Consider the following 24,084-nt stretch of genomic DNA (forward strand, 5'->3'; position numbering starts at 1 on the left):
CAGGTTTTTTTAAAAAATGGAATGAATATGTTCCAAGCAGATGATTGATAGAATCTGTCAGCAAATAATACAATTGGGTTGAAAGTCACACAGTCTGTTTGGATCCATATTTTTATGACAGCCAATGCTATGGTTTTCATGGGAAGAGAGCATCCATTCTGTCCTTCATGGGTTAATTAAAACCTGTTTTGAATCACATACATTCATCCCAGAATAGGGGAAAAAACTCTAGCGATAAATCCATTAATGGAAACAGGAAAAAGGTTCACATGTAGGCACAAAAGTAGCTACTTAGCTCCTACTGGTTTTGTTTTCCATTCCTGCAGAAGCTTAGAAATGAGCCTAGAACTCGGAGTTACCACTCACACCACTATACTGAATATTTATTTAGGTATAGAAGTGGTATTTTCATTATTAAAAATATTTCAAAACTGGATATGCAATTCTACTGTCAAAAATCAAATAAACTACTATATGTATGAACAGGTATGTATGTATGTATGTATGTATCAGTGGTGGGTTCCTCCCAGTTCGGTCCGGTTCAGCCGAGCCGGTAGCGGTGACAATATGACGTCACCGAACAGATTCTCCCCCCCCGCCCCCCACCCCACCACGTTATTCTTACCTTTTATTTGGTCCCACTCCCAATCTATTGCTGCCTCCTGAGTCCCAGCTGATGACTAGAGGGGAAAAAACTGTTTAAACTCTTGCCGCGGGGCTTCAAAGGGCCATCCTACAGCTGATCAGTGTTAAAAGCAAACAGATGAGTAAGGTCGTAAGTGCGAGGACTGGTCATAAGTGTGAGGACCTTCCAAAAATGACTCTGACCAGCTAGCCACGCCCACCTAGTCACATGACCTATAAGCCATGCCCACAAAATAAGCCACGCCCACAGAACCGGTAGTAAAAAAATTTAGAACCCACCCCTGGTATGTATGTATGTATGTATTTGTTTATTTACTTTTAAGGGAGACAGAGGTAATCCAGGTCCAGTGGGCCCTCCTGGAGAAAAAGGTGTCATGGTAAGCAAATCCAGGGTTAAGTAAGAAAGTACTGCCTATTTTTTTTTTATTTATCTTACATTAACAAAGCTTAAGTAGAAAGTATATACTTAAATAGTTACTGGAAAATTCCTGTCTTTACTAAGTATTCAAGGTCTTTAAGGTAATCCTGTTTACATGTAGAGACATTTGTATGATCAATGATTGTAGGTATTACATCAATGATTGTAGGTATTGTTACATCAATGATTGTAGGTATTGGGCTTAATATTATTCATTTTTCTTAAAATATATTGAAACTCTGCATTATTTTTCAACAGTAGTTTCTTGCTTATCATGTTAACCCTGCATTAACTATTTTTTAAAAATACTATCAGCAAAAATGTAGCTTTGGTTACATCTATTACAATCTATTTTGAAGTTAGGACTTTGAAACTTCTGTTTGAGGAGGAAAGTATCTGAAAAAGATAGCTTGAAATAGTGAAGGGGATGTTATAAAAATAAACTATATTTTATTTTAGCAGAACTAGTATTGTTACTATTTGAATTGAGAGAGAGAAATCACTATTTTCCATAAAAATCACACACACACACACACACACACACACACACACACACACACACACACATACAAATGCAAATACATATAAGCCTCTAAGAAAATCAGCTTGCTGGGCTTCCCAGTAAAAGTTTTCTTCACTAATAAAGCACATAAGAATTCTGTACACAGCCCTGAAATTGTAAATAAGAAGAAAGCTTTTGAGGGCATTTATACTAGCTGAAATAAATTTAACTATATATCCATGCATCAGCCATATTATATTTACTTCTATTTCAGGGATACCCAGGTCCACCAGGTGGCCCTGGTGATGTAGGGCCACAGGGACTACCTGTAAGTATAAAATATTATATTTTTGTGCATCTCCACATGAGTCACATCTCCATTAACTTTTAAGCTTAAGTCTTTTAATAGGCAGTATAACTTTAGAGAAAAATTATTCAGCCAAAAGTAGGGAATATTAAAGGCATGAGTCCAACCTTAGAAAGCTTTTATATCCAGTGAGTTCAAAATAAGATATTTAAACCAGGCTTAATTTCTCACTGAAATTGAGAAATTGATTTCAGTCTTTCCCTATAAGCTATAAAACTATTAAGGGGGAAAGTAGGACTTTTTGGAACATTATGTATAGCAGCAGGAAAGAAGGGTGAGTGAGCATGAATCACTTCTCCTGCCATAGTGAAATCTCCACTTAATTCCCAGTGCATCTAGTTCAGTGATTTTTTGTTTTTTGACAAAAGAGGTCAGATACTGTAACAAATAAGACTTGTACCTATGTGAGCATATGTGTCTGTTAATTAATCATTTTAAGGCCTATCTGTTAGAAAGTAATGCCATGACTGATATGTTATCTGTTTCAAGTTGCTAATATAATAATTTGTCTCTCATACAACTTTAATTTTCCATATCTGCAATTATGATGCAATTGATGGATTAGGGAGATTAATTTTAAAACTGCTGAATGGTTGAAGGGAAATTTTAGCCTACTTTAGAGAAAGCTTCAAAAAAGGGCAAGAAGGAAAAAAATGGGTGACCGTTTTCTGGTCTGGCCTTTGAGCTATTTCCTTTTGGGAGGAAAATTGGTAACAAAACATGTCACATAAAAATAGGCTTCTTCTCTATGATAAATATGTATTTCATTCTTATTTATTATTTAGGGCCCTCCAGGAACACGAGGACCTCCTGGACCCCAGGGTTCTAAAGGTCAAAGGGTAAGTAGTATGTTTATGACCCCTAAAGTATACTTATTGTGTTTGTGTGTGTGTATGCGTATGTATGCGTGTGTGTATATGTGTGTGTATGTATAGATGGATGGATGGACAGACAGACGGACAGATAGACAGATGTGCAAAGAAAAGAAAGGGGAGAAAGGAAAAGGGGAAATAAACAATGTTTAAATACCATATTTTTCAGAGTATAAAACGCACCGGACTATAAGACGCACCTTAATTTTGGGGGAGGAAAATGGGGGAAAAAAATCTTCCTACCAGAATTTGGCTAATGTCCTTAGCCTGGTCAGCTTCAGCACCTTAGTTCGGTTTTGAGGTTGGGGCTGGCTGAAGCTAAAAAACAGTTTCTAAGGCACAGCTGATTGTCGGAGGGAGCAGCAATTAGAAAAGCAGACAAAGTATGGAAGATTGCTTCGCTCATGTTGGGGCTGAAAAACAGCTTCAAAAGCACAGCTGATTGTCAGAGGAAGCTCCAGTGACTAAAGCAGGCGAAGTGCGGAAGGGGTAAGAGAAGGCAGCAGCTGTTCCAGGTAGCCATTTTGGGCACCGCACGTTGCATTTTCAGCCTCCAAACATGTCACATTTTTGGGCGGTGATCGACAACGATATGCTTTGGCGATCCCCGCAGACTTGAAGGGGTCTCAAACAGAGCATTTGGAGGCTGAAAACACGACGTGCGGAGCCCAAAAACACAAGCTATTGTCGGTGGCAATCTCTGCAGCCAGGAAGAGGATGCACGGAGGCCGAAGGGTGGGGGCTGGTGGGTGGGTAGGTTAACATTTGGAGTATAAGATGCACCCAAATTTTCCACCTCTTTTAGGAGGGAAAAAAGTATGTCTTATGCTCCGAAAAATATGGTAAGTCACTTCTGATCTTCATTGCAAAAGTATAAACAAACTTATCATTTTTCGACTCCGTAAACAATTCATACACAGTTCACATCTTTCCATAATCTATCTCTTATCCATTCACAAATCCATAAATAATTAGCCTTCATATTTAGATGTTGGGGGAAAGACCATGGGTCACACAATGTTATAAATATATGTCTTATTTTAATCCTGATTAAATCAATCAACTTTGTATTCCTTTTTTATACTTCTAATAATCTAAGTCCTTAATTCATTGAGATACTCCCATAAAGTTCTCCCTTCGATTTTTCTTTCTCCCATCAAGGTTTTTTTTAGGGTTTTAACAACCCTCATTTTTAAATCCAGTAACATTTATTTCAATTTCTTTACATTCTTTAAGCTATTAGTTAGTTTGTCCTTTGTATTGGAACAAAGATTAACTCACAAGATGGTTTTTCATACTTGTTGCTTTGAATTTCTTTCAAATTTAAATACATTTCAAAGATTTTTGAAATGTATTAGGATTAATGAATCTAGTTTTCTTAAAAGTGGCTGAGAGCTTAATGACTTTCTTCATCTTCTGGCACTGAGATCCATGGGAAACCACTGTACTATGGTCTTCTTGCAAGGAGTTGCTGTCCTGAGTACAATTGGGCAATCCCTCATCCTCTGCTTTATCTGGAGAGGTTCTGTTAGACTGGCCTTGTCATTGGGTCTGTCACTCCTGGCCACATTTCATTTCCTATCCTGTGGAGACATCTAGTTTGCCATTTCCTCACTCAGAAGTGAGAATGATTTCACTTCCAAATTGATCATTTATGTATGACACATCCCTATTCCCTTACAGAGTTAAGGTAGCTTAAGGCTGTGAAAAATCAATCTCATTGGAGTGTACTTATTGGAAAAACAAAAGATCTTGAGAAATAGTTTGAAGAATTAATTGTGAACTTCTAGAAGAGAATTGCACTCTAGCAATTTCTATCTTGGAGAGCAGATCTTAAGGTGATTAGGTCCACAGGTCAAATAGAAAGTAATGGACAAGAAAAAAAGGAGAATAGTAAGGGTTGGCAAAAGTTGCAGAGAGACAGATTTCTCATATGTTTTTATTCAAAGGTGGTGACTGAGGATGTTTATTATCTCTTTCAATTTTTTAAAATCCCCAATGGATTCTGTATGCATGTGTGGGAAAAAATGTAGTAAGTGATAGGAAAAAAATTACAAAATGTCCTCATGGATCCAATTAAATTCTGTGAATTACCATGGCAGATTTTGTGCCTGAATTTTGTCTTATGAATCCTTAGATGCATACACATGAACAGTTGCATCATTCCTGACTGTTTTTTGTTTTAATTCACCAGGGACCACGAGGCCAAGATGGTCCTCTGGGAGAACAAGGGACAGAAGGTATTAAGGTAAACTTAACTTTCTTACCTTTGCCCCAGAAAATGACCCATGATGCTGTTAGATGCATGAAGTACAGTACCATATAACCTTTCTGTTATTGGGAACTTGACTTATGCCATTTCTTCCTTGGTGTCTTATAGTGTCTTCATTGCATCATCCAGACTAAGATAAAGGCTGATCTCACTGTAATTTTGACCAAGTGATAGTTTATTTTTAGTGAGTTGCTTTGACATTTTTTCTAAGAAGTGGTATAAAAAGCAATAAAGAAATAAATAGTAACTGCATTTGTGCCTGTGGTTGATGACAGATTTTCCAATAATTCGCACTGAAAAGAATGTCAATAATTTGGAATTTAGAAGAAAAATTGTCATTTTTGAATAGAGTGTACATTAAAATAACCCTATTGCTTCTTTTTCCCAGGGAGAAGTTGGTGACGCTGGGAAAAAAGGCATTCCTGGTCTCATTGTATGTGGCATTTTTTTAGCATTTATATTTAAGGCATCAATTCTCACAATATTTTTGAAATAGAATCGACACATTTCCTTCTTTGTGTCTTTTCACAGGGAAAAGCTGGAATCCCTGGAGAAAGAGGCAATCCAGGAGCACCAGTAAGTTCTTCATGCTTTGGTGGAAGATTTATTTTTTTATAATTCCATTCTGCTTCTAACATAATACATTGAGTTTATAGTAGTTGAGGTCGCCTAACATGAGCTGCGATTTAAAGTACCCTGTGAATACAGTAAGTCTTGTTTAATGACTGCCTTATTTAGAAACATTTGCAGTTGTGATGGTGATGAAAAAGTAACTTTGCAATCAACCCTCACATTTACAACTTTTGCAGGTCTATAAAGCAAATAAAAGCTGAAGTAAGATTATGAGCACAGTCACAGTTTCATTTCAAAGCAACCACTTAGTTTAATGACCAAGTTGCCAGTCCCAATTGTGGTCACTAAACAAAGAGGACCTCTATTAGAAGCTAGTCTAGTTTTCACTCAATAACCATAAGGTTGTTTGGGGCTAAAACTAACTTCCCTGGCCAAGTGGACCATATGAACACAACCATCATGTTATACTTTTATATTGCTAATGTAAGTAAATTAAAATGTTGATATTTCTAATAAAATTCCAAAGAATTCCTGAAAAAATGTAGGAATTCTGTCCTGTCAAGTATTACAGGGTTTTTTTTTTTTTGTTTTTTTTTTTTTGCTGCAACAATTCATATTTATTCTTTAATTTAAAATGAATGGAAAACGGGAGAAGAATCATAAGACTTGTTCCTTCCCCATAGCCCAAGTCCAATCAGAATCACTTTCCTGATCTTTGAAAATAACAGCTTCAAGGTATTACAGGGGAGGTGCTTAAAGTATCTACATACAGTATAGCACCCAAATCAAAATTTAGTTTTGATATAATAATTGCAGTGTCTTTTCTTCCATTGTTGGGTGATTAGTCAAGTTTGTCAAAGACTGGGAAACAGTGCAGCCCAAACTCACATTTCCTACCTAAATTTTAAAATCTATAATGAAAGACATTGCTAATGATGGCAGATATTACTGTTCTCAATAATATATGAAGGCATTTATGTAATATAATTTATCAGATCGCTGTCACGCCTGTACATAGAGGGTATGTTATCCAGAATAGTTCTTAAATGCAAGGACAATAATGCACTAGCTCAGGTGACATTAATATCTACATTAGAGAACAGAGACCTTGTTGAACTGCTTCCTTTGGTGGAAGAGATGATAAATTTCCTGTAGTACAACTTTTTATTTCATATTCTTTTGTAGGAAATAAAACATGTAAAGACAATCAGTCAATAATAATGTACCGTATTTTTCAGAGTATAAGACACACTGGAGTATAAGACTCACCTTAGTTTTTGGGGAGGAAAATAGAGGGGGAAATTCTGCCTACCAGGTATTCATCTGGTTAGCGTCCGTAGTCTGGTCAGCTTCAGCACATTAGTTTGCTGGTTTTGAATATGCGCACACGCTTTTAAACTCCTGGTTGGGGATAAAAAACAGCTTCTAAAGCATAAGTGATTGTCGGAGAGAGCAGCAATGAGAAAAGCAGGCAAAGCACAGAAGATTGTTTCACTCGCTAGTGCCTCGTTAGGGATGAAAAACAGCTAAAGCACAGTTGATTATTGGAGGGAGCAGCAATGAGAAAAGCAGGCAAAGCGCGGAAGATCGCTTCACTCACTAGTGCCTCGTTAGGGCTGAAAAAAAGCTTCAAAAAAGCTACATTTAAAATATAAGATGCACCCAAATTTTCAGCCTCTTTTAGGGGGGAAAAAGTATGTCTTATAATCTGAAAAATATGGTAGATTAAATGATTAAACTGAATTTTTCAGTGTTATACAACAGGCATACTTTCATAAGCAAGCCAAGTTATACCTATTAAAAAGAGATATACCATATCTCTAAATGATACTAAAGTAAACATTAAATACACTTCAATATTTGATACATGTCCTGAACATACAACTGAAACTGATCTGTGCTGTCCTGTTATTTGTACAGCAACTGGAAAAGACCAAATATTTTTCCCTTTTTTTTCCCTTTACCAGAGATAAAATAGCAATAGTGGGTTGTGCATACTTTTTGAAAGATGGCCTTCAGAACATATAGTAAGGTGTAAGAGCATGTGGGACAGTGGTGGGTTGCTACCGGTTCTCTCCGGTTCTTGTGAACTGGTAGTGGAAATTTTGAGTAGTTCGGAGAACTGGTAAATACCACCTCTGCCTGGCCCTGCCCCCAATCTATTCACTGCCTCCCGAGTCCCAGCTGATCGGCTAGAAGGAGAAAAACTGTTTAAACTCTTGCTGCAGCGCTTCAAAGGCCCACCCTACAGCTGATCAGCAGTAAAAGGCAGTGTGGTGGTAGACCAGTGCACTCCAAAAACAAATGGGTAGACCGGTGTGCTCCAAAAACAAATGGGTAGACCGGTATGGTTCTGCAAACAGTTAAAAGCCTGCTATTTACCTCTGCTAAATCCTAAAGAATTGTCACATGACCATCAAGCCATGCCCACAAAATAAGCCACGCCCACAGAACCGGTACTAAAAAATTTAGAACCCACCCCTGATGTGGGAGCAGATAGAATCAGGGCTCTGAAGCAGCGACAAGGACTTGGAAAAAGATATAGCTTTGTTATCTATTCTTTTGTACAGACTTATGCATATTCTAGAGGAACTCTTGAAAGTTTTATTGAATTGCGTATGTACTACCATCCTACAGTCTAAACTATGGCAGTAGGGAGGGATATTTTTAGTTTTATTTCCATAGAATTTTGTGCAAAATTTATTTCAATCTATACTACAAACAAGGCAGCATTTGTAAGCCAAGAACAAAGTATTATATACATTTCAAAGCAAATCCCTCCTTATATTCAGATTTAAAATGCAGTTTATATAGAGTCAGTTTGGCGTAGTAGTTAAGACATCAGGCTAGAAATCAGGTGACCATGAGTTCTAGTCCTGCCTTAGATAGGGACCTGGCTCGGTGAACTTGAATCAATCACTCTCTCTCACCCCTAGGAAGTGATCTGTCCCCGTCCCCACACACACACACACAGCCAGTCGAGGGTTAAGGAAACACTTTGGAACGCACCCAGTTCTTATCTCCAACTTGGCAGCGATAGACACACCGTCTGCCAAGTTACTTTATTTTCACAAACAGACAGATAAGATACGAACGTTCAAGAAAGTCCAAACAGAAATAATATTCCTCCCAGCAGTTCCGGACGAGGCTTTAGTGACTCCAAGGTTTTGCTTTGTTCGTCACAAAAGATCCTTGACCACCACTCTCTATTATATAGTCTCTGGGGTGTGGTCTCTGGGGTGTGGTCCAGTGACTCAGTTCTAATCCCTAGCACGCCTCCCAAGCTGCTGCAAACGTTTATCACGCCTTCGGAGGCGTGCGTCCAGGAATGATGTGTCATTATCACTTTGACTCGAATCAGCTGTCTCCTCTCCCTCGGCCGGCACTTGAGACAATGCCAGAGGGGAGGGGCCTGGAGAGGGAGGCCTGGCTGACTCCTCTTCCTCATGCTCGGAGCTTTCTTCCTCCGATGGGACAGGCTCAGAGGGCGGGGCCACAACACTATCCCCCACCGCAGGGCCCTTCCCCCGGGTCTGACGGTCGGGATGGGGTCGGGACGGGAACTGTTCGTGGAAAGCCCGCACCAGGTCAGGGGCCTGAACGGCAGACGCGTCCACCCAGGTGAAATCCTCGGGCCCGTACCCCTTCCAGGCGATGAGGTATTGGAAGCGCCCCTTCAGCCAACGGGAGTCCCGGATACTGTCCACCTTGTACGTCGAGGCGTCGTCCTCGTCGGCTGCGGCTGGGGGGGCAGGCGTCGGCGGGCGGCGGAGATGGCTCGCGGGGGCCTCAGGGACCAGGAGGGACCGATGAAAAACAGGGTGGAGCCGCATGGAGCGGGGTAGAGTCAACCGGTAGGCCACCGGATTGATGACCGCCTCGATAGGGAAGGGACCGATAAAGCGTTGGGCCAGTTTCCGTACCGGCCGGTCCGTGGGGAGGTGTTTCGTGGACAACCACACCCGATCTCCTACTTCCAGCGGTGGCGTCGCCCGGCGGGCGCGATCGGCGAACCGTTTATAATCCTCTTTCGCCCGGATCAGCTGCCGCCGCACCAGTTGCTGCACCGCCTGCAGCTCTGAGAGGAAGTCCCGGGTCTCGGGAACAGGGGAGTCCATGATGGTCAACGGGAAAAGCCGTGGATGGTATCCGACGTTGGCATGGAACGGGGTCATCTGGGTGGAGGTGTGTTGGGAGTTATTAAAGGCGAACTCCGCCAGGGGAAGGTACTCGGCCCAGTTGTCCTGCTGCTGGTTGACAAAACAGCGGAGGTACTGCTCCAGTATGCCGATGACCTTCTCCGTGCCCCCGTCAGTCTCCGGATGGTGCGACGACGACAGGCACACCTGCACCTCCAGCGCGGCCATCAGGCTTTTCCAGAAGCGGGCCGTGAACTGGGCCCCGCGGTCCGAAACCACCCGGTCCGGCAGGCCGTGGAGGCGGAAGATATGTTGCAGGAACAGGCGAGCCGTGGTGCGGGCCGAGGGCAGGCCGCGGCACGGGATGAAATGTGCCATCTTCGTGAGCGCATCCACCACCACGAGGACGGTCGTGTACGTAGCGGACAGGGGCAGGTCTGTCAGGAAGTCCATGGAGATGGCTCCCCACGGTCTCTCCGGTGTTGGCAGTGGCTGGAGGAGTCCAGGAGGGGGGCCGGACGCGGCTTTGGCCTGTCGGCACGTCACACAGGACGTCACGTAGGCGTGCACGTCGTGCCGTACCCGAGGCCACCAAAAAGTCCGTGTCACCAGGTTCAAAGTCTTAAAGAAGCCGAAGTGCCCCGCCGCGGGGTTGTCATGACACTGGTTCATGACGAGGGCTCGGAGCGGACTCGTGGGCACGTACAGCCGACCCCGATGTCTGAGCAAGCCCTCCTCCACAGTCCATGGGGACGCGGGGCCGACGTCCGCTCTCCGCTGCTGCGACCAGTCGTCCCGTCGCTGCGCTTCCAGCACCTGAGCCCGCAGGTCCACCGGTTCCTGGACCGCGGCCAAGGAGTCCGCTGGCAGCACCGTCCGGGGGGGAAGGGAGTCCTTGGGGCAAAAGTATTCCGGCTTACGGGATAGCGCGTCCGCCCTCTGGTTGAGGTTGCTCGGAATGTAGGTGACGTGGAAGTTGAACCGGGCAAAAAACAACGACCACCGGATCTGCCGCTGGTTCAACTTCCGTGCCGTGGTGAGGTGCTCCAGGTTCCGATGGTCCGTCCGCACCTCCACCTGGTGTCGGGCCCCCTCGAGGTGATGTCGCCAAGCCTCGAACGCGGCCTTGATGGCCAGCAACTCCTTTTCCCAGATGGTGTAGTTGCGCTCGGAAGGGTTGAGTTTCCGGGAGTAGTATGCGCAGGGAAAAAGAGTGCCGCCATCCACCGGAGCCTGTAGCAGCACCGCCCCAATCGCCACGTTGGACGCGTCTGTCTCCACCACGAACGGACGGTGTGGATTGGGGTGCCTCAGGACTGGCTCCGTGAGGAAGGCCTGCTTGAGGACCTCGAAGGCCTGCTGCTGCGGGGGCCCCCACTGGAACGGGACCTTCTTCCGAAGGAGCTGGGTCAACGGCAAGGTCAGGGTGGCGAAGCCCGGGATGAAGGTCCGATAGTAGTTGGCGAATCCCAACAGACGCTGGACATCCTTCACCCGACGCGGGGGTTCCCAACTGCGCAAGGCCTCCACCTTGTGCGGGTCCATCGCGATGCCCTCGGGGGTGATGATGTGCCCAAGGAACTCTATGGAAGTCTGGAAGAAGTAGCATTTCTCCAACTTCGCATAGAGCTGGTGCTCCCGCAGGCGCTGCAGGACCTGGCGGACATGCTGGAGGTGACTTTCCGGGGTCCGGGAATAGATCAAAATGTCATCCAAGTAGATCACCACGAACCGATCCAGCATGTCCCGGAACACATCGTTCATCAAGTGCTGGAAGACCGCGGGGGCGTTGGTCAACCCGAACGGCATGACGGTATACTCGAAGTGTCCGTACCGCGTGCCGAACGCCGTCTTCCACTCGTCCCCCTCTCTCACGCGCACCAGGTTGTAAGCCCCTCGGAGATCGAGCTTAGTGAAGATCGAGGCCTCCCGCAACCTCTACATCAGCTCCGGGATCAGCGGCAGGGGGTAGCGATTTCGCACTGTGATGGCATTCAAGCGCCGGTAGTCGCAACACAGGCGCAAGTCCCCCGTCTTCTTTTTAACGAAGAGGACCGGGGCCGAGAGCGGGGAGGTCGAAGGCCGGATGAACCCACGGGCCAGGTTCTTTTCCAGGAAGTCCCGCAAGGCGGCCAGCTCGGGCTCCGACATGGAGTACAGGCGTCCCGAAGGCAGGGGCGCGTTGGGCATTAGGTCCACCGCACAGTCGTAGGGTCGGTGCGGGGGCAAGCAGTCCGCCTCCTTCTCGCTGAACACGTCGGCGAAGGGCGTCAGCTCCGGAGGCAAGGAGACGTTTGGGGCAGAGACGTCCTGGCCGGCGCAGGTGTGGCGAAGGTGGTCGACACACTGCAGGCTCGGGAACGAGATGGTGTTTCTCGACCATGCCACCTGAGGGTCGTGCGCCCGAAGCCAGGCCATCCCCAGGACCAAGGGAAAGTGCAGATCCGCCGTTACGTAAAACTGGATCGCCTCCTCGTGGTTTCCAATGGCGAGGCGCAAGGGCTGGGTAGCGGTTTTGATGGGCCCCGCCACGAGTTCCCGCCCATCTATAGTTTCAACCCTCAACGGAGGGTCCACTGGAACCAAGGGGACTTTGTAATAGGCCACAAAGGCCTGGTCCATAAAGTTCGTGGTGGCCCCCGGGTCCACCAGCGCGTGCGCTTGGAGCCCCTCCGACCGGTTAGCCAACAACACCCGGGTGTTCAAAATCAGGTGCCGAGGGGGCTCACAGTCCACAGCCGCCGACTCCGGCGGGGCATGGTCACGTGCCTGACCCAGAGTTTCCCCTAGGCCAGGCCTGGCCCGTTTCCCGGCAGGTCACGCCGAGACTCCGGAACAGGCCTGAGCGGTCCACTCCGCTTCCGGGGACACGAGGCGGCAAAATGTCCCGCCTCGCCGCAATAGAGGCACAACCCCCCCTTGACGTCTCCGCATCCGCTCCTGGGCCGTCAGTTGAGGTCTGGCTGCTCCGAGCTCCATAGGCTCCTCAGCCGTCGCCACAAAACGCTGTGCGGTTCGGAGCGCTGTCGGTGCGAAACGCGGGGGTGCCGACGCTGTCAATGGTTCCGGAAGAGCCCGACGGGGCCGTCGCCGTTGCAAGCGGGCGTCGATACGCAGGCATTGGGTCACCAGCGCGTCGAGGGTCGGTGGCGCCTCCACACGAACCAGCTCGTCCTGCATCTCATCGGAAAGGCCGTCCTGGAAGGCGTCCATCAGCGCCACCTCATTCCAAGCCGAATCCTGGCCTAGCAGTCGGAACTCTGCAATATAGTCCTGCAGGGGGCGCTTGCCTTGGCGGAGGTCCTTGATGCGCCTCGCTGCCGTCTGCACCCGGAGGGGGTCCTCAAACATGGTGCGCAGGTGTTGTAAAAAGCCCTGAAAGTCCAGGAGCAAGGGGCTATCTTGCAACAACAGGGGCGTGGCCCATCGGGCGGCAGTGCCCGAGAGGGAGCTGATAACAAATGCCACCCGAGCCCGGTCATCCGGAAAATCCTCCGGCCTCATTGCCATAAACAGTTGGCATTGTCCCAATAAGGCCGGAAACATCTCCTGCTGCCCAGAAAACCTATCTGGCACGTTCACTGGGCATCTCAGGCGGGGAGGGGGAGGAGGTGGAGCTGCAGGAGCATTTCCCAAAGCAAGTTGGGCAGTTAGCTGTGCTACTTGCTGTTGCAGAAGCTGATTGGCCTGCAGTATCTGCTGTAACTGCTGCTGCAGCTGTTGGTCCATCGTGGGTTAACGATGGAGTATGGGGTGACGAACAAGATGATCTGTCCCCGTCCCCACACACACACACACAGCCAGTCGAGGGTTAAGGAAACACTTTGGAACGCACCCAGTTCTTATCTCCAACTTGGCAGCGATAGACACACCGTCTGCCAAGTTACTTTATTTTCACAAACAGACAGATAAGATACGAACGTTCAAGAAAGTCCAAACAGAAATAATATTCCTCCCAGCAGTTCCGGACGAGGCTTTAGTGACTCCAAGGTTTTGCTTTGTTCGTCACAAAAGATCCTTGACCACCACTCTCTATTATATAGTCTCTGGGGTGTGGTCTCTGGGGTGTGGTCCAGTGACTCAGTTCTAATCCCTAGCACGCCTCCCAAGCTGCTGCAAACGTTTATCACGCCTTCGGAGGCGTGCGTCCAGGAATGATGTGTCATTATCACTTTGACTCGAATCAGCTGTCTCCTCTCCCTCGGCCGGCACTTGAGACAATGCCAGAGGGGAGGGGCCTGGAGAGGGAGGCCTGGCTGACTCCTCTTCCTCATGCTCGGAGCTTTCTTCCTCTGATGGGACAGGCTCAGAGGGCGGGGCCACAACAGGAAGAAAGCATTAAATGAGTTCTGAAAACCTTGCCAAGAAAACCTAAATTTTCAAAAATTAGACAAAAATGTTAAAAACATACTGAAGTAAAACAGAAAAAGCAAGTCTGTCATAAAAATATCAAGTGCTCGCCAGAATAAATTGACAGCATTGAAAAAATAAATGTGTTCTGATTTATTTGAAATACCTGAATGAATGAAAAGATCTTTGTCTAGTGTCAAAATGGCGTTAAGCAGATATCAGCAGATCTCCCTGGGTAAAGCATTGCAGAGTTAGAACACTGCTACTGGGAATGCTTTATATGTAATTAGATAGTTTCCTACCATAATTAAAAACACACTCATTTCCTCTACAATGTAGCTAGCCATGCTTCTGGAGGATAATATTGTACCTCTTAAACAATAGGACATCTTACATGAGTCAGTTTTGAAGGACACTAAAATAATACTTTGGATGTCTGCCATATACAAGAAATGGGATACATAGAATATTTTTTCAAAGCACATCTTAATGTTGCTAAACTTTAAACAGAAGGTAAGTTCCTTTTTTGTTGTCAGTGGTATATTTTCTGATTTTTTTACATGAAAAGGCAGCTTCAAAAAGATTGACCATTTTTTTGTTTCCCGTCCCTAAATGATCCTACAGGAAGGGCATCCAGACTGTAGCAGTTATTTGTCATTTTTCATATATATTTATAGTATGTCTTCATATAACTACAACAAAGTAAGTGGCATTGAATCCACTGTAGTTTATTTCACAGATAAATAGAAGATTTTATCTTTAGTTTGTATATCTTAACTTTTCAAAGACAATTTAGGATACTGCTCACCAAAACAAAGAATTTACTAATTCATAAATCAGCCAGTCAGTGATCAGCCACAAGTCCTTATATGGTAGAAACAAAATTATTGGATTAGAAAAACCTTAAGTGTCATTGAAGATGTTTTATGAAATGAATTGTGGTCAATTTATGCAGTTTTGATGTAAAATTTAAGTTTTTTGGTTTTGGTTTTGTATTTTCAGGGTTTGCCTGGCCTTCCTGGAAGTACAGGAGATAGAGGTCCTTCGGGTGAACCAGTAAGTTGATTTGATTTAATTTAATTTAATTTGAAATATGAAATATAATTTCTTGGAAAACGTGTATCTTGTTATGCGGTAATTAAAGGTATATTAAAGAAGCAGCTTTATTTTTAGATGAAACTATGTGACTCTTAGTAAGTCTTACTGTTCTACAGAATAAATTAATTTTTTCTTCATTTCTTTAAGATGGAAGATTGTCCTCTTAAACTTGTCCATGAAAGCCTGAAAATCATGGTTATCTTGAGAGGGGATGCCTTGTATTCACTTTTTAAAAAACCCCTTTTCTGGCTTTTTCTGTTCAGCTTTTATCTCATCATTTCAGATATTGCTTATAGAGAACCTATATGAGACATTTTTTATTTCCAAAAGATTACTCAACTGTAGTAGATTTATATAAAGTATAAATAATAAAACACATATCTTCTGTGCTGCAATTTTACCAGTTCAGAAACATGCACCATCCAAGATCAGTTAAGGGTTTAATCTAGAGTGTCTCAGGTTTCTATAGTTAGCTGGTGTGATTATATATTTAATTTAGTCTCAGATTGTTTGTGTAACTTCCTTATTAGATCTTAAAGGTTGAATATAAATACATTGTTTTTCTGAGTACACAATCTACCTGCCAGTTAATATAAATACATTTGTCCATGAATTTCAGTTGATTTTTTAAATCAGTATTTTTTCCAAACAAGACAATTTTAAAGTGTATGGACTTTAACTCCCAAAATCCCCCAGCCAGCATGGGGAATTCTGGGAGTTATGTAGTCCATACATCTTAATGTTGCCAAGTTTGAAAATCCCTGAGTGAAAATTTGCAGCCTTTATGACAAAATAAGCAGTTTTTGAAGTATCTAAATTTCCTAGGCTAAAAAAGAAGGCTATAAATTGTTGATGGCAGGTGGCAAGTATTGTCTGAAAATTGTTCAAACTAATCTAAGAGAAATTAGGAGACTAGCAAAAATGTGCAGTTTGTCTCCATTGATTTCTGTTTCAAAATTCTGGTGTATTATTAATTTGTACCATTGGGAATAGTCAAGGATCGGTCTTTGGCTCATTAGCCTCATAAGAATGCCTGTGGGTAATTATTACACATGACTTTTTTTGGCTGATAACATGAAAAAAAGTCCTAATTTTTTTTAAATGCTAGCATATTTCATTATATGTTAGTACTGTACTAAGAATAATTGGGCATCTGTATATTGTGTCTGATAATTCAAATGATTGTTTTGCTTGTGTGAGAATAATAAACATCTTAAATAAAAATCTTATTTTTAAAACTTACAAATATAAACCATTACCTAAATTCAGAATTCTGTGCCACATTCATTTATCCTACTGTGCATGTTTTTCTTTTCTCCATTCAAAATCATAAAATCTGCTGTCAGAATTTAATTAATCCGTTAAAACAAAACCAAGATTCTTTCGTATGTATTTAACAAAAACTGGTTGAAATTACAGAGCATGAAGCAAAAAAAGTATGAAATTTGAAATAAAATCAACGTATTAAACTAAAGGTAATCTCCTTTAAATCAAGGTCAGCTCTTGGTGACTACAGAGATATGTCCATGTCTGCAGTCACCAGTTTTTGGGATACTATGGAAGTGGCATGCTTTTGCTTCCTTTGGGATTTGTTTTTAATCCAGACTATGTCCTAGTATACCCATATAATCCCCAATCCAAGAACAGGCCAAGCATGAGTCTGCTTAGAGTTTGATCCCAGAGAAAGTCGGGTAGGTATTGCCATAGTTTATCTAGCAGAGTTCCTGGTTTTGCTGATATAAGTGGTATCAGAAACAGTGTTGTGGACTCCAAAGCTGGAAATTGGAGTGTTGTGGACTCCACTGCCAGAAACCCCAAGTTTAATCCACATCAACTTTCATGCTGAGGCTACTCTATCAAATATGACAGATTTTTTTACAACGTCTACTCCTTCCGTGGGCTTTTGAAAACTTATTTCAGAGCCTTACCATGAGGCAGTTCTTATCCTTAATTATTTCTTGTACTGTAGTCCAGAAGTCCATAAATCCCCAAAGTTATATCCTTTCCATGAATGGTGTAAAGAATGAAGGAAGTTGGCAAGACAATTTGCAGATCATATAGAATTATGAAATCATCACTGAATGGATACCACACAATCTGCAAAGAATGGCCAAGCTTGTCTTTAAAAGACAGGAGGAAAACCTAAAAGTTAAACCCTAGATCATAGAGATATACAGACAGATTGAGTTATGTGAGAGTAGAGCTTCTACATGTATACAACTACATTCTTCTCTGTAATACTGCTGTGTCATGTCTCTAAACTTGTGCTGTGAGTATATTACTGAATATGGAAGGTAGGTGTTCAAATGTAACCTAGTAAGAAGCCTTGATAAATATCACATTGCCTGATGATGATTGGACGGTTGCAGCAAATCCTCTTTAAGAGTGGGAACCAGATTAAATTATTCTACTCTCAGAAGCTAATGGAACCTGGAAAAAGGAAATATCCAGCTGTGAGAAAAATGTCTTCAAAAAACTGGCCAGCTGATGTTATAGCTATCGGTATAAAAGTGATTTCTTTTTTCATAATAAGAATGTAAGGCTCACTTAATATTTTTTTTTTTTTGATACTAGGGACCGAGGGGAGAACAAGGTGATGCTGGACCTGTAGGTGAAGCTGGCTTTGAGGTGAGTCCTTTACCACACTAAATGATGTAGGCAGGCAAAACTGAAGATCCTGAAGTATAGAGGCCTTTAAAAATCAGATACTGCACTATAGTGGTATAAGATATTATATTACAAGTATCTCATTAATCACACCAATAACATTCTTTTTTAAAAAAAACTCCTGTGAACTTCCTAGTAAGTTTCATTATGTTGGAAAGCATTTAGTGCTGTACAACAGATAACTTCATTTATGTTTTCAATACAGGGACCACCAGGCCCAGAGGGAGAGCCAGGACCACAAGGAGAACCAGGAACAAAGGTGATTGTTGGAGTAATTTTGTTGAGGTGCAGTTTGAATGGATGTTATTTCTCTACACATATCTCTGGAATATTTCCTGATGATACTTTTCAGATGCAGTCTCTAGACATGAAATATTTATTATTTCCACTAGAAGCATTCTGTCTGAAACTAGCTATGATGTTTCAGTTAAATTGGTCCAACATTAGGTGATGTTGTCATTTCTGCATCCGTTCATGTATAAATCATGACTAATTTTATAAATTAGGTAAGCATATGTACCAGGGGTGAAATCTAAAAATTTTCACTACCGGTTCTGTGGGCGTGGCTTAATTAGTGGGTGGGGCTTGGTGGTCAGGTGACTGGGTGGGTGTGGCTTGGTGGTCAGGTGGGCGTGGCCAAGTCAACATCACTTTGTTGCCCTTTTTTAACCTACAAAACAACACAACACAACACAACTGGCTCAGCCACAACGTAAAAGCAGCTGTGCTAGACCCAAAATGGCCCCTGCAACAAGCAGGAACCTCACACAGCCACAAAAAGCCCAAAAAACCAACTTTCACACTTTACACACACACAACACAACACAACACAACTGGCTCACCCACAATGTAAAAGCAGCTGTGCTAGACCCAAAATGGCCCCTGAAACAAGCAGGAACCTCACACAGCCACAAAAAGTCCAAAAAACCAACTTTCACACTTTACACACACAACATTCTACATACAGCTTTGTGAGATTTTGTGTGTTTGTGTAATTAGAGTGAAACACCACAGAAACACAAAATCTCAGAAAGCTGCACAAATATTATTTTATTTTATTTTTATTTTTATATAAAAGCAGCTAAATTTAAAACTTCCTAAACTTTAAATGGCTAGGTCTAAAAAAAGAACTAAAAAAACCCCCCAATTTACTATTTTTTTTAAAGCTCCCAAAGGGGAAAAAAACTTGCAGGCAGGCAGGCAGGCAGGCAGATAGAGCTGCTCACCGATGAGCTTCATTGCAGGCAGGGAGATTCAGTTGCTTGCTGATGCAGTGGATTACAGAAAGCGAAGTAAGGCAGGTGTTGCGACCAGCAGCTAAAGCAAGCAAGCTGGAGGCTGTGGGGGGAAGGGATTTTTGCTACTGGTTCTCCGAACTGCCCGCCGCCATCACTACCTACTCGCCCGAGCTGGTCCGAACCGGGAGCATTTCACCCCTGATATGTACCAGTGGTGGGTTTCAAAATTTTTTACTACTGGTTCTGTGGGTGTGGCTTGGTTGGTGTTACATGGCTTGGTGGGAGTGGCAGGGGAAGGTTACTGCAAAATCCCCATTTCCTCTCAATCAGCTGGGACTTGGGAGGCAGAGAATAGATGGGGGCGGGACCAGTCAGAGGTTTTACTACTGGTTCTCTGAACCACTCAAAATTTCTGCTACTGGTTTCCCAGAACTGGTCAGAACCTGCTGAAAGCCACCTCTGATATGTACTAGTTAGAAGTTTGTCTGAAAACAAAACAAAAAGGCTAATATCCTGTATTAATAGAATTGATATTGTCGGATACAAGCAATAAGAGCCACTCATGAATAGCTATTGCCAGTAACTTTATTGTCTACTACCTATGTTACAAGAATCTCATAGATTATTTGCCGTCCCTGGGAACAACCAGATAAAGCTTCATGTATCTTGGGGAAGGGGAGCAGGGTTTCAAGCTTGTGCAACAACTCCAAGGTAGACCCCCACTTAACCCCTCCTCCCAGCTTAGCTTGTAGTTTTCCAACAAAGAAAGAAGTGGGCATTGGATAGGGAGATGAAATGTCTATGCATAATAAGTAATAAGTAATAACAGAAATATTTATACTATAGTTGCCAGCATCAGAATATACTTTGAATTGAATTAAATGTTAATTATAATAAAGCACGCATTAAGAAACAGTCATAATTTGTAAACCTCAAACAAAATTTTATCTATATGCATATAGGAGATCTATCCTAAAAGTGACCTGTTGCTCATATAAAACAAAGAAAATAATTCAGGAGAAGTTAAGCCTTTAAAAAAAATTATTCCATGGTTAAATTTAGCTGTTTCTAATGCAGATCACGACATATGAAAGCCGATTACAACATTTCCAAATTCCTATCCATTGAATAAATAACTCAAAAGGTTTATAACGGGGATGGGGAAATGGAATCTAAAATAAGGTAGTAGTCATTCATGCATTGATGATTTAATATAATTGAATAATGAAATGCCTGCAAGAAAATAACCAAGTTCAGAGAGCACCAAAGACCCATGATAGAAGTCACATTTAAATAGATACAGATATACAGGAAGCCTGGTGACACCAGAAAATATGGATTCAGAGAAGAAAAGTCCAAGTCTTTTCTAAAATACACTCATAGCTGTCCACTACTCAAGCCCTCCCAGCTTCTCTTTCCAGTCAACAAACGGAACATGACTAGAGTCAGACTTTCTGGAATTAGGATAAGCACTCCAAGCTTCACAAGAATGGATGGATGGATGGATGGATGGATGGATGGATGGATGGATGGATGGAGGAAAGAAGGAAGGAAGGAAGGAAGGAAGGAAGGAAGGAAGGAAGGAAGGAAGGAAGGAAGGAAGGAAGGAAGGATCCAAGTGTTGGTCTTCAAGAACTAGCAAATGTTCTTGTTTCTCTCGTTGCTTCATCTTTGTAAACCGAATTCAGTCATCAAGGAAAGCCACTATTCATTTCAATCCTTCTATGTTAATTATCCTGTGTCTGGCTTAGTTAAGAATGAGACATTTTTATCTTTCCATTATAATTGGCATTTGTATTTGCAGAAAAACTGCCTTTCTATTTGTGGTGAAAAATAATATAAAGACTAATTTATGCTTGAGTAATGAATTTGTTTTATAAAGAGCAAACTTTAGATATCTATTGTAGCATTACAATATTATGTATACACTAATACATTATTAGTGTTTTGCTCTGTTGATCAGAATAATATTCACTTGATGTGATATATTTCTGTTGCATGTAACAGGGAGATTCTGGACCAGCTGGCAATATTGGAGCACCAGGTGAACAAGGTGTAAGAGTAAGTACTCTTGCTGAAATAAAGTACACTACTTTATTGTCATGAAAACTAATCGACTTCATAATGCTAAACTGTTTTAGAAAGGTGAAAGGAATATTCTGCTTGCCAGTGAAGATACTGTCAAATACATTTAAAAGTATGAGGTAGTGCTACAGAAATGTACCATTTATTTAGTGTCTGTTAAGCCCTTCTTTTAAAAGTTGATCTTCCAGTTTATCTTCCTGTACCTCCCTGTACACACATTCACTCCAATATCAGGAAGCTTAAATCTACATCTCCCTGCCATGCAGTGTTCATTCTGGTTGTTTGTTCAGTGCAGTTTGTTTTATATCACTTTCAGACAACTTCTTGTTTGTGACAGCTGCTGTATACTCCAGTATTAAAACAGAACCACATTTAGATTGAGAATAAAGTTAATCATGAATCATTGCAAATGTATGGATTTCAGCATCCAGTATATTTGGAAGGGCCAGAGGGACCAAGGTTAAAGAAAAAGACAAATCTGTGACAATAAGAATATCTAGTCCTATTCAGCAATTCCTTGTGCATTGGTCCTTTATCTGTTTTTAAGTACCACTAGTAAAACTGCTGTATCCTACTGATATGGATATGCTGTAATGAGTGTAAATTTGTGTTTTGTGTTTTAAATGTTGGAAAAAATTAATAAATATATTAATAAAAAACTGCTGCATCCTTGACTCTTTTAGTCTGATCTATTTGCTGTTTTGTTGAGATAATGTACTCTTGCTTGGGTTTTGAATACACAAGATTTTTTGGTAGTAATAGCATTTTGATATATTTCTTCTGAAACCTAGGGTATTCGAGGACCACCAGGAGAAGATGGTATTCAAGGAAAAGATGGATTAAAGGTACTTTTTAAAATCAGAATTTACACTTAACATGAGAAAAAAATAAAGCATTTTATTCTGTGATTCCTAAATTTAAATTATCTTTTAAAGTCAGTGCATAACATTTCTGCTACGTTGGCATTGCATGTTCTCAAGTTGGATGATTGCATAAGAGAAGTTGCATTTGCTAAAAGAAAACAGAGAAGCAAAAGACACTCAATTGATCTCTTAGTACTAATTTTGCTTTAAAATGCTCATGCTATTCTCCCTCATATTATGGAATATATTTTATTTATTTATTTATTTATTTATTTAATTTGTATATCGCCCTTCTCCCAGAAGGGACTCAGGGCGGTGAACAGCCAAAATTAAAAAACATACAAATGCAAAAGTTAAGATAATTAAAAGAATTAAATCATTGGCTACCCAATTTAAAACCCCAAATCCATAAAATTTAAAATCCCAATTAAAAACCATTTAGGCTAGGCCGGCTTGATGAAATAAAAACGTCTTCAGGGCTTTACGGAAGGTCCGGAGGTCCGGGATCAATCGTATTCCAGGAGGCAGCTCATTCCACAGGGCGGGTGCCCCCACAGAGAAGGCTCGCCCCCTGGGGGCCGCCAGCCGACATTGCCTGACCGACGGCACCCCAAGGAGGCCCTCTCTGTGAGAGCGTATTGGCCGGTGGGAGGTTATCGGTAGCAGCAGGCGGTCTCGCAAATACCCTGGCCCTAAGCCATGGAGCGCTTTAAAGATGAGAACCAACACCTTAAAGCGCACCCGGAAGACCACCGGGAGCCAATGCAGCTCGCGCAGGAGAGGTGTTACGTGGGAGCGCCACGTCGCTCCCATAATCACCCGCGCGGCCGCATTCTGCACCAGCTGGAGCCTCCGGGTGCTCCTCAGGGGGAGCCCCATGTAGAGAGCGTTACAGTAGTCCAGGCGTGACGTAACCAAGGCATGAGTGACTGTGCACAAGGAGTCCCGATCCAGAAAGGGGCGCAACTGGCGTATCAGGCGAACCTGATAAAAAGCCCCCCTGGCCACAGCCGTCATATGCTCTTCTAAAGACAGCCGTGTGTCCAGGAGGACGCCCAAGTTGCGAGCCCCCTCTGGGGGGGTCAGTGACTCGCCCCCAATAGCCAGCGATGGCACCAGCTGGCTATACCGGGACGCCGGCATCCACAGCCACTCGGTCTTGGAAGGGTTGAGCCGAAGCCTGTTCCTCCCCATCCAGACCCGCACGGCCTCCAGACACTGGGACATCACTTCGAGGGCATCATTGGGGTGGTCTGGGGTGGAAATGTACAGCTGAGTGTCATCAGCGTACAGATGGCATCGCACCCCAAAACCACGGATGATCTCACCCAGCGGCTTCACATAAATGTTGAACAGGAGCAGCGAGAGGACCGACCCTTGCGGCACCCCGCAAGCAAGGCGCCTCGAGGTCGACCTCTGCCCCCCTGCCAACACAGACTGCGACCGGTCAGAGAGATAGGAGGAGAACCACCGCAACACGGTGCCTCCCACCCCCAGTCCCTCCAGCCGGCGCAGCATGATACCATGGTAGATGGTATCAAAAGCCGCTGAGAGGTCTAACAGGACCAGAACAGAGGAACAACCCCTGTCCCGAGCCCTCCAGAGATCATCCACCAATGCGACCAATGCCGTCTCCGTGCTGTACCCAGGCCTGAAGCCGGACTGGCACGGATCTAGATAGACGGTTTCATCCAGGAACTGTGGGAGCTGTCGCGCAACCACACTCTCCACAACCTTCGCAACAAAGCGAAGGTTGGAGACCGGACGATAGTTTGCCAAAACGGCCGGGTCCAGAGAAGGCTTCTTGAGGAGGGGCCTCACCCTTCTTGAGGAGGGGCCTCACATTTTAAATAGTCTGTGGATTTATTGATAGTATAGTTCTCATAGAAAGACTCTCAAATTGAGCTCAGCTCCTGGTTGGACAAAACTAAACAATTTCCTATTCAGCCGTAGAGAATGATTTGTTACTATGTTCCTCCAAGATGTTTTTGAATT

The 24,084-nt window shown here is 43.3% G+C and overlaps 1 protein-coding gene across 1 annotated transcript in view; it reads left to right on the forward strand.

Annotated features, from left to right (window-relative positions):
- Positions 1 to 24,084, forward strand: part of COL24A1 (collagen type XXIV alpha 1 chain) — a 151,672-nt gene that overhangs the window by 86,496 nt on the left and 41,092 nt on the right. Inside the window, exons 26-36 of the mRNA XM_070939413.1 lie at positions 969 to 1,022; positions 1,840 to 1,893; positions 2,718 to 2,771; positions 4,999 to 5,052; positions 5,465 to 5,509; positions 5,608 to 5,652; positions 15,141 to 15,194; positions 17,811 to 17,864; positions 18,109 to 18,162; positions 21,149 to 21,202; positions 22,018 to 22,071. Of these exons, the coding sequence (XP_070795514.1) occupies positions 969 to 1,022; positions 1,840 to 1,893; positions 2,718 to 2,771; positions 4,999 to 5,052; positions 5,465 to 5,509; positions 5,608 to 5,652; positions 15,141 to 15,194; positions 17,811 to 17,864; positions 18,109 to 18,162; positions 21,149 to 21,202; positions 22,018 to 22,071 (576 nt within the window). The remainder of the gene's footprint in view (positions 1 to 968; positions 1,023 to 1,839; positions 1,894 to 2,717; positions 2,772 to 4,998; positions 5,053 to 5,464; positions 5,510 to 5,607; positions 5,653 to 15,140; positions 15,195 to 17,810; positions 17,865 to 18,108; positions 18,163 to 21,148; positions 21,203 to 22,017; positions 22,072 to 24,084) is intronic.

This window comes from Pituophis catenifer, unplaced genomic scaffold, assembly GCF_029215685.1.
Source record: "Pituophis catenifer annectens isolate HBS135680 unplaced genomic scaffold, rPitCat1.0.hap2 SCAF_3, whole genome shotgun sequence".
Classification (NCBI taxonomy): Eukaryota; Metazoa; Chordata; class Lepidosauria; order Squamata; family Colubridae; genus Pituophis; species Pituophis catenifer.